Raw genomic sequence first — 11,556 nt, 5'->3', positions numbered from 1 at the left:
GATACACTTTGTCGGCGCTCAGCTTTATACAATCTCAAATCAGAGGGCAAGAAAAGAGGGGAAAAAAAGGAAAAAAAAAGAAAAGAAAAGGAAAGAAAAAAAGAAAAAAGAGAAAAATAATATACGGTGGACGCCCCTCGGGTGCCCCCCTTCCACTTTTCCCTCCACTTCCCCCCTCATCTCTCTCCCCCCTTTCCCATTCACCTTTCTGATGTCAGCGGTCTGTGTATGTTTCCGTTCACTAGCGCAGTCCTCCCGATCAGACGGCCCCTCCTGGCACTGGCGGTTCGGTGTGGGGCAAAAAAGAGCTTTTCAGGAAGTCCTAAGCCTTTAACTACTCGGGGTCCCGTAAACGATTCGTCGTAGAAGGACGGGGGCCGCGTATTGTGGCAGAGGCTGGTCAGCGGGCATTTTAGGAAGTTCTGAGCCTTTAACTACTCCGCGCCCTGTCAACATTTCGTCGTAAAAATAGGGGTGCCACGTATTGCAGTAGGCTGTGCAAGCACGTGCAATGCGAATTCCTGGCCCGCTTCTAAATTACGCGTGTCGTGCGGGCCTCCCGCTGTGCACATGGTTGCTGTTGGGCATGTCGTGCATGGCACAATTGATTGGGTAGTAAAATAAAACAGAAAAGAGACTACAGTTGCACTTAGGAAGAGTAGTTACACTTGGAATTGTTTTGGGTTGTCCAGTGCCCTTCGCAGCTGCAGTGCCGTGAACTCAGTTACTATTTTCATTGTGGCCGTTATTGTTTTCTAATGCTTTAATTGCTGCAAGTGTACCAGGATTCTCATTTATTCCTCTATCGAGGGTGTTAAATCGGTGGATAAGGTATGACTCTCGTTGTTCACGTTCTCGATTTGATTTAAATCCCGTCTCTAAGAGCGTTACTGATAGTTTGTCGAATGCATGCATGGTCGGGAAGATTGAGATGTTTTGATAGAGGTAGACTTGGGGCTGATTTCGCATGGGCTCTGTGATTTTTGAAGCGAATCCTAAATGGTGTTTCTGTTTGTCCGATGTACTGCAAACCACACACGTTGCATTCGAATAGGTACACCACATTAGAGGAATCGCATGTTAGGTTTCCTCGTATGTTAATCTAAAACTTGGATTACGTGCTGGTTGCTTTGTCTGTTTCTCGCATCGCCTTACATACAAGACATCGTGGCTTTAAGCAAGGGCGGCATGAATTATTGGGGGGTGATGTGTTCATTTGGGAGTGGACAAGGGTGTCTTTGAGGTTACGTGATCGTCGGTAAACGACGCCTGGAGCGGATGGGAATGCGCGTTTCAGACGGTCACTTTGTTCCAGAATGTTGTAATGTCGTTCAAGGATTTTGTTTACATTGGGGAAGTTTGTGCTGTAAGTCAAGCAGAGGTTTGTTCGTTGTGGGTCTTCTCGTGGTGGTCGCTTCATAAGCAAGTCTTCACGCTTTAGTTTTCTCGCTTTTTGAACAGCGTCCTTAATTACATGTGGGGGGTATTTTTGTTGCTCGAGCATAAGTTTTAGCCTCTGTGAGCTCGTGTCAAAGTTAGCGTCTTTAGAGCAGATTCGCTTAAACCGGTGAGCCTGGCTATATGGAATACTGTTTTTACAGTGGCGTGGGTGATCGCTTTGGTAATGAAGGTATTGTTGTCGATCCGTTGGTTTGCGATATAGGGTTGTAGAGAGCTTCTCTTCTTCTATGTTTATGGTAACATCAAGAAAATGTACGGTAACTTGCGAGTATGTGTGTGTGAAGTGTATGTTCGGATGTACAGCATTGTAAGTGTCTATAAAGCTGAGAAGTTTGTCCTCGCTGTGGGTCCAAATAAGAAAGATGTTGTCTATGTATCTTCTGTATAACATTGGTTTTAAGGAACTTTGTGCAAGAAATTCAGATTCTAGCTTTTCCATAAATATGCTGGCATAATTAAGTGCCATTTTGATGCCCATAGCGGTCCCGCTGATTTGTCGAAAATACTCTTGGTTAAACTCGAATGAACATAATTCGAGGACCATCCTCGTCAATGTTGCAATGGCAGAGAAATCTGGGGTGTTAGATTGTCTATGGTTTGTATACGTGTTTTGTAATGCAGCTATGCCGTCATCGTGAGGAATATTTGTATATAATGAAGAGACATCAAGAGTAACCAAGTACGAGTTTTTCGGCACACAGATACCCGCAATGTCTCGAAGAAAATGTGTGGTGTCTTTTATGTACGACGCGAGGGTGCATGGAATGTGGCTTATTAGTTTGTCCACGTACCCTGATATGGGTTCAGTTATTGTACCGATGCCTAATATGATTGGTCGACCTGGGTTACCGGGTTTATGAATTTGGGAGGATTTAGAAGCGACCTGGACGTGGGTATGCTGCTTGCATCAGTTTGTGGTCAGTGTTGGTTATCTTTTCTGCGTCCAACAGTTTCTTTAGTTATTTTGATACGATACGTTTGTATTCGTCTGTCGGATCACCTGAGAGGCGTTCGTAAAATCTTGAGTCATCTAGTTGGCGGTATGCTTCTTGTAGGTAGTTGATTGTATTAAGGACTACAATTGCTCCTCCTTTGTCAGCGGGTTTTATTGTTATGTCTGTCCTAGATGCCAAATTTTTCATACTTATTTTTTCAGATTTGGTCAAGTTTTCTCGGTTTCCTTTCTGTCTGTGGTATTCGTGTACTATATCTTTCTGTACTCGGTGATATAAAGGTCCAAGCACTTGTCTCGATTACTGTTCGGTGTCCAATCATTTGATTTACGACGCTGAATTGTTTCGTGGTTAGAAGGCCTATCCAAGAAATATTCACGCAACCTTAAGCTTCGAGCGAAGTTGTCGAGGTCTCGGAGTAAGTGGAATTCATCGAAAAATTTTGTGGTCGGGCAGAAGCTTAGTCCCTTAGATAGCAATTTTACTTCGTCAGGTGACAAGCTCGTGTCCGATAAGTTCACAACCACAGTGTCACACGGTGTGTTCCTAGATGGGTGCTCGTTTGTACCATTAGTGTTTTCCTGGGTGGTGGTGTTGTAATGATAAGGCACTGTATCAGGGAACGCGAGTTTGGGCACATGGTCTCTTTCGAGTTTATGAATTTTTGTGGTCCTGATGTCTTGGCATTTATTCTGCTCAAATTCTGTTAATCGCGTGATTTCTTCGTTCGATAAAGTGTTGTGGCGGAGAATGGTGTTGGTCATAGCAACCAGTTTCTTTACCTGCTTGTCACTATGATTAAGAGCAATTTCTGTTAATTTAAGAGATGCCTCAAGGAGGACGTTTTTCCATGTTATTTGGTCGTGTTTATCTAGATTTGTAGCGGCTGGTGTGAGGGGGAGTGTCATACCCTTGGGGGCTATTCTAGCACGAAGGTACACTTGCAATGTTGATTTATGCATTTCATGTCTAATTCGTTTGTCAGCAAGTTTTCGTACTTTAAGGAAAGTGGCACTGCAACTGGGAAGTGATGAGCTGGACTTACATTTCAGAAATCAATCTTCTTTTGGGTGCGGGGATGGCACTGATGAGGTGCGCAGGTTGTAGTTATGTCCGGCAGGCCTTCGTCGTTGTGGGGAGAATTTCGGCGTTGGGCTCCCGGCGAACGTGTTCGTTGGCAGTTCTGGGGTCCATAATAGGGGGACGCGGTTCCGTTGTTCGGCAGGCTTCCCTTTGAGGAGTGGTGTAGTGGTGCTGTCGTGTAGTGCTTTTGGTCTCGACATCCGCAATGGAGGGACGCGTGTTGGCTGTTCTGCAGACTTCCCCCCTAGTAGTGGTGCGCTGTTGATGATGGTGAGGGGGTGCTTGAGGCTCGCGGGAGTCACAGTTTCGTTGATCGTCGGGAACTCATCTGTGGTGTTGGGTGGGTGTGGGGCTCCTGGTGTATGTTGATACACCAGGAGCCCCACACCCACCCTTTTTTCTTTTTTTTCTTTCCTTTTTTTCTTTTTTTCTTTCCTTTTTTTCCCTCTTTTCTTGCCCTCTGATTTGAGATTGTATAAAGCTGAGCGCCGACAAACTGTATCTTTATTCCTGATGAAGGCCAGACTCTAGGCCGAAACGTCGAAATAAGCCACGTTGTGACCGCTCACGGAGGATCTACTAGACTATATGCAACGCTACAGCCACTCAACCACCATGCCTGCCTATATATATATATATATATATATATATATATATATATATATATATATATATATATATATATATATATATATATATATATATATATACCTGTTACGCCTTTGTCGTGTTCTGCCTAACTTTGTGGTTAGCACCACAAGCATGCCCGGAGCTACGCGAGGTTTCTTTAGGAAGTTGCGGACAGCGTCCGGTTCTTCTTAGTTCGGCTTTCCAATGAATACCCTTTTTTGGTCGGGCGAAAGAAATTGCATAAAGACATATGTGACATGATTTTTCCAGTTCCTATATATAGGTTAATCAATAGCGGGGGAGAAGGCAATGATGTTCTTAAGCGTGTTACGAGAATGCAAATTCAGCCTAGTGCAAAAAGCTTTTTCTTTAAATTACACCCCGGAACACTACCGGTTAAGACTTTTTTAGAAGATAGAGGAGTTTATATGCCATGGGGTTTGAACTGCTTATCTGCCGAAAGCCGGAGACAATAGATCACGTTTTTTTGCATTGTTGGGAAGGCGTTTATTTCTGGAATGTTTTACAGAGAACTCTAAAAAAAGGAACTTCCCTTACATTCACTGGGTACCCTACTGAAACGTTCCGCATGTACGGATCCGTACATACGCAATTATTGGACTACGGAAAGCCGCATCATGCGGAAAGATGCGAACACCGCAGCTTACGGAAAGCGCCATATCATGCGAAAAGATGCGGACATCCGCAGCTTACGGAAAGCGCCATATCATGCAGAAAGATGCGGACATCCGCAGCTTACGGAAAGTGCCATATCATGCTAATTTACCCGATAAGCAGCTTACGGAAATCAGCATAATGCAGAAACCATGCAGCTATCCACTGCATCTTGCAAAGAACAAATGGACATATAGATCTTGAGTAAAAGCAATTGGCCGATCACGTTGTTTGCAAAAGCAAGTACTGTGTAGAAATATATATGTATATTTCATTCTTAATAAGTTGCATGAAGGTGAAATACGTTTGCTATCTGAAACAGCCTTGATGAGTAAACAAAGGCTTGAAAGAAACAAATGTGTTAAGAACCTACTTAATTAATATGCTGGACATCACAAGCTGCCTTCATACTCCTACAAAATAATGCAGGGTTTATGTAATAGAAAAGTGCCAGCTAAATCTCCCTATAGCTGCTTAGGACGGCATAATAAATGTATCTTCTGTTAGAATTTAATGAAATCAGTCCTTGCACAAGAAAAGCGTTTACATGCACTTCACTAGCAGCCTTGCTGCAAGGACTAAATCTTTTTTATTTTCTGTGTATCCTAGCTGTGATATCAGTTTGCATGCATACCTCAATGCTGACTTCAAATAACATGACCTTGCACCACCACTTCACGAGTGATAGCTCACCCACAAAAAGATGGGGCAAAATAATGTGCAACAACAATTTAAAAATGAACAATTTATAAAAAACAGTCTTCTTGCTGGTACGGTTGCTGCTTTGACGACCTGTACTGTCAGGTGGCGACCGCTGCGACTGGCTTGCCAAGAAAAGGAGAGGATACCCCTCCCCCCCCCCGCATGCTTCTTCCAGCTCATTTCTTGAGAACTTTCAATAAATCTGCCAGATGCCGGTTCATGTTCCGGCGACGCTGAGCAACTGGTAGCTGGCTTTCATGCACCCTCAGGTGTTCCTCGTATGCATCTGAATACATAAATCATAAACAGATATGAGTCAGAAGCACATTTAGGCAGCTTAATAATGCAGAAAAATAAAACATACAGAATGACACTGAAAAAGAAATACCCATATTATTTTTTTGTATATACATCAATATCAATGGAAAGTGCGTGAATGAGCACCATTGTAAGCAAGAACATGTAAATTACGTGCTTATCTCATGGAAAATAACTAAGTACGTCTTTCTCACTAAATTGAACGGGATGATAAATCTATAGTGAAATCACATTATGTGAAATCTTGAATTAAACATTCAAATATTTCTTGGATACTAACTAAAATTAAAGTATTGCCATTAAAAGCCCGCACTCAGAATATGTGTGTGTGTGAGTGTATATATATATGTATATATATATATACATATATATATATATATATATATATATATATATATATATATATATATATATATATATATATATATATATATATATATAGGATATGGCACAACGGGAGCGTTGTCAACAAGGATAAATATATTTATTTCCCAACAGTTTCGGGAGGGGACCTCCCTTCATCAGGGGATGAGTTATACTGACATGAGCTTCCAAACTTCCTTGCTGCCGCGTCCCTCTCGCCTTGAAAGACGTTTGCGAGAGTGAGAGGGAACTGGAAAAAGGAAAAAAAACAAAAAAGGGGAGAAAAAAGACGAAAAAAGAAAGAAAAGAAAGAAAGTAAAAAAGAGGAAGAACCACTGTCAACACTGAGAACGAAGCCAACTGTCCGTCTACATCCACCTACGGTTCATATCACGTGCTGTTCAGTTTGGCAGGCGCAGAAGATGTCTAGATAAAGGTAGCTTCGGCAGTGAAGTGGCGTGGTTCCGGCGATTATTGAACCGCAGCCGAAATGGCGTGTCTGTTTGGCCGATATATTCTTGTCCGCAGATGTTGCAATGTAGCATGTATATTACGTTACTGGAGTCACAATTAAGGCTTTCAGTTATGCAGAATTTGAAATCCGAGAAGTTCGCTTTGGATTCACGTGTTGTGAGCATCTGTGGGCATACCTTGCATCGAGATTTTCCGCAGGGATGGCACCCTGATTGAATTTTGGGGGTGTTTGTTTTTGCTCTGACAAGAATGTCCTTCAGATTTTTATCCCGGCGGTACACCACGTGAGGTGGCTTCGCGAAAATAGAAGTTAGTCGTTTCTGACTCCAGTGGCTTGTGACTCCAGTAACGTAATATACATGCTACATTGCAACATCTGCGGACAAGAATATATCGGCCAAACAGACATGCCATTTCGGCTGCGGTTCAATAATCACCGGTACCACGCCACTTCACTGCCGAAGCTACATTTATCTAGACATCTGCGCCTGCCAAACCACAGTTTTGAAAATATTAGCGTAACTCTTTTGCAATCCGGTTTTTCAAACAGACGCGAGCGCGAACAGCGTGAGGCATTTTTTAGTTTCAAATTTCGTACATTAGTAGCCGGTATCAACGAGGACCCCGGAAAACTCAACTGCCTCCGAGAAGTAAGCCAGGAGAAAATTGGTGACAAAGATTGATAGCTGGAGACCATGCTTTTTTCTGACTGACTCGTACGTGTACACTGTCCTTTCTTCTTTTTTTTTCCACATGCACATACAAAGTGTTTACGTTCGCCTACCACTTCATGACCGTTGAAGGAAAACGGACGAAGATTAAAGGTAAATAGCCGACCGACCCATTAACGAGAAACCTTTCCTTTACACACACCGCCCGCTGAACGACCAATTACGGGGAAACCCCTTTCTTTAGGCACGCCGTCCCGGACCCTCCCGGCACCGCGGCGACAATCTTGGGTGGCCCGACACACGCCAAGAACTGAACAGCACATGATATGAACCGTAGGTGAATGTAGACGGACAGTTGGCTTCGTTCTCAGTGTTGACAGTGGTTCTTCCTCTTTTTTACTTTCTTTCTTTTCTTTCTTTTTTCGTCTTTTTTCTCCCCTTTTTTGTTTTTTTTCCTTTTTCCAGTTCCCTCTCACTCTCGCAAACGTCTTTCAAGGCGAGAGGGACGCGGCAGCAAGGAAGTTTGGAAGCTCATGTCAGTATAACTCATCCCCTGATGAAGGGAGGTCCCCTCCCGAAACTGTTGGGAAATAAATATATTTATCCTTGTTGACAACGCTCCCGTTGTGCCATATCCCATACCTTCACGAAGACTAACTGGCCCATTGAATTATTACTCCCACTATATATATATATATATATATATATATATATATATATATATATATATATATATATATATATATATATATATATATATATATATATATATATATATATATAAGCACATTTACTTCCCTTAAACTTTGGTTTGTCTGCAATATTACTACTTGAACACCTTTTCAGCACAAAACACTGCAAGTTATGAATCTGAGAGATATACACACACGTAAACAGGATCGCGTATTCGCCATTAAAATACGTGCTACCCAGACCGCAACAGCCCACCAAATAGAATACGCATGAGCAAACAGCAAGTTTTAAACCTAATAAAATCAGTTATAAAAAAATTGAATAACACTTTGCACTGTGCAGCATTCCTTGCAAAAGCATGACCCTAGTATTCATTGGCATATTGAAGACATAATGAAAAGTAAATTGTAATTCAGCTGGATCAGTATGATAACCTATGTGATTACCCCTATACAAAATTAAATTTTACTATTTGATCTCTGGCAAAAAAAATCGAAATAATTGCACTGTTTGAAACTTGAAAAACCAAAAAGTACTAGCACTCATCAACGTTGATAATGTATATTGATTCAAAAAACAGACTAAAGAAATATTCAATCACTTATCCACAAACTCCAAACACTCTTCGAAAGGGAAATTGCTTGGACTTGTTAGTTGTTCATCGTTCTTCACAAAACAGGGTGCAAGTAAGAACACAGGCAGGAGAAGAGACCAGGGTGAGCAATCGTCTTGGTTTCTTTCTTGTCCCCTGTTCTTATTTGTGCTGTTTTATGAAGGTCCTAACACACTCTAGAAACTATGTAATCGAGGCTGATATGACACCGTAGTGACTACCTTGATGTACTTCAAGCAAGGAAAGGTTATGAGAGGAAGTTTTAATACTATTTTAATATTATTACTTCAACAGCACATTGAGTGAATACACAGAAGCCAACACTTTATTGACAGTGAAAAATTCGAAGAAGCTTGTTTAGTTCAACTCATGGGCAGCAACAGTATTTATTCATCCTGTTTATATAATGTAGAACCACGACCAAAGGTCATTAGTCATGGTGCCCATGAGTTCCCTTTGATTTTGCCCTCAATGGCTGCCAGATCAAATGTGATATATGTAATATAAGTGTAATATATAGTGATCTGAGTCAGTGATGTCTGCATTTTACCAGTCTTCCAAAACTGCAAGGTTATACTGGCAAGAACTGAATAGCTGGTGTCACAATCCATGCATAGTAATATTTTAAAGGTGAACATATTCAACAGAGTCTGGCTTGGTGAAAATCAATAAAAATAAAATAAACTTTCCAGCCGCTTGTAGACCAATGTATTTAAACTTGAAATTTGAAAACTATAAACTGATCCATTGTTTCAGGACCATTTCCTCTCCTTCTTCTGGGGTGACTGCTTGACAGGCTCATAAACGAGAATGGACAATATCAAATGCCATGCTTTTGTTGGCTCCACATAATGTTTTGTTTTATATTGGATTTAGCCATATCAGACTGCAATGCCAAATCCAAAGGCCAAGCCTAGTTAATCGAGTGCTTTTTCTTAGCAGAGTTGTTCATACGCTAGGTATGATCAATTGCAACATATTTCAGTTTTCGACTACATGTACTTCTTCAAGATTGAGTTAAAACCCCAAGTTGTTTTTATGACTATTGCATAACCACAAATGAGTTCTCACCGACCGACGAGATTTTCCACATTAATATTTCTCTGCTACCCAAATATTTTTTCAGGGAAATTACTGAAAATTATGTTGATGGTTTCAAGTGCTAGGTGCATGGTTGGTACATTCCTCATTTTAATGCTTGTAAGAATTACCTCAAACTGTACAAACTTGACGATACTCCTACGAAAAAGAGATAATAAATTTAGCTCTGGTACTTGTAATGTACTGGCTACCATAGGCAGTGCAAACAGTTACCATAAATACAAAATAAAAGGCTTACTCCTCAGGGCATCCAGCTTCCTAGGCGTCAATGCTTGTTTTTGTACGCTTGGTGGCCCACCATCCTCCTTGTGAAGAAAGCGGCGACATGGGGTGCCCGTGATGCTCCTATTGTAGAGATTTTGGATCCCCCATATCGCCTTGGCTGTGTCCCTCACAAAAAGGGTATCTTTTGGCTGCGCCATCAGGAAGAGCCACTTTTCTTGGGAGATTTTGACTCCATTCCCAAGATCTTTCTGCATAAAAGAATACATAATGCCATAATGTAGATCATTCATGGATAATGAAAGCAATTTTAATTAAATGTCTTAACGCAAGTTTATATGAATTTTTGTTTATAAATCTTGACTTCTCAATTGTTAAAGAATCATTTTTGACAAAGTAACATAAAAAATTTAAGTTGGATGTAATTTCGATGACAACCAGGAAATTCCTCAGTTGAAAACTTTACCGTAAACATACATGCACGCTGAATGATAATGTAGTGTCATCATCACTCAGCGTGAGGCACACACCCAGCCCTTATCTGAAGCAATCTTCAGACCTTGAGTACTTCCCCAATTCAACCTTTGCACCTATGGTCCCACTACACATGTGCAACTGAATAATATTTTTTTCTTTCCATATAATTCTCCCAGCTGCTTCTTAGTTCAGAGGAATGCTTTTTTACTGTATCGAGAGATAGCATATGTGATGCAATGCATGCCTGTACACATCAGTACATGCAGTTCCTAGCTGAACATAGCTGCAGGTGACTGTTTTTCTGGCTTGCTTTTTTCTATTTCTTCTATCATGCTTCAGCATGTACCATCATTTTTGTTTGTTCATCAGACTGGATGTAAGTTGAACTTTTTCATCCTCAACATCTCTATAGCTTTCACCACCCATGCATTGCTTTCTGTCAGGCAGAATATACATTTCTACGCAATTTGTGTTTTTCCAAGCCTTTGTTTTCACTTAGACTTGGTTATTCATTTTAAAAGAAAACGCCTTGAATTTGTCATTGAACTCTTGGCCTCATGAATAAAAAAACCTTTTAAGATTTTGAGATGCTCCTCAAGTTCTTTTGCTGTAAAAAATAAAAAAACTACCTCATACTGCAAACTGCAGCACATTTGAGAACACAGGGAAAAGCTGGACTTCCTAGTTCCGAGTGCCACAAATGTGTATGCAAGCCTGAGTTGCACACAAGGTTGTCAATAATTAATGGCACAAAAATAATACAAACTAGTATTGTTAAGTAGACTACACAAAAAGGAATAGAGGTATTGTTACTATAACAAGATATTACACATAAAAGAGAACCATGAAAAGGCCAAGTAAACATCGTCTTTGGTGGCTGCACGTGATCTTCATTTCTACAATGAAAGCAGCACTCAAGTGCTGTACCAATGGTGCCACCAACCAAACGAGCCTCAGCAAAAGCTGGGACTTTCACCTTTGTGACAGCTAGGGATCAAGAGTGCCTGAGTGAAATTTGGGGGTAGAAAAAAATTGAAACAAAACTGCCATCAACGTGGCACATGGGATACAAAGGGTCAAACATATTACTGTAAAAACTCACATATAGTCTGAAGTTTTT

The 11,556-nt window shown here is 41.0% G+C and overlaps 1 protein-coding gene across 2 annotated transcripts in view; it reads right to left on the bottom strand.

Moving 5' to 3' along the window:
* Window positions 1-5,532: 5,532 nt before the first annotated feature.
* Window positions 5,533-11,556, bottom strand: part of LOC119187206 (uncharacterized) — a 59,884-nt gene continuing 53,860 nt past the window's right edge. For both annotated transcript variants that reach the window (XM_075880584.1, XM_075880585.1), the window contains 2 exons: window positions 9,976-10,210; window positions 5,533-5,790 (listed from right to left, as the gene is read on the bottom strand). In XM_075880584.1, coding sequence (XP_075736699.1) covers window positions 5,681-5,790; window positions 9,976-10,210 — 345 coding nt within the window. In that variant the 3' untranslated portion in view covers window positions 5,533-5,680. The remainder of the gene's footprint in view (window positions 5,791-9,975; window positions 10,211-11,556) is intronic.

The sequence above is a fragment of the Rhipicephalus microplus genome, chromosome X, assembly GCF_043290135.1.
Source record: "Rhipicephalus microplus isolate Deutch F79 chromosome X, USDA_Rmic, whole genome shotgun sequence".
Lineage (NCBI taxonomy): Eukaryota > Metazoa > Arthropoda > Arachnida > Ixodida > Ixodidae > Rhipicephalus > Rhipicephalus microplus.
The sequence above is the reverse complement of the archived record's forward strand: the minus strand, read 5'-3'. Positions and strand labels throughout refer to the sequence as shown.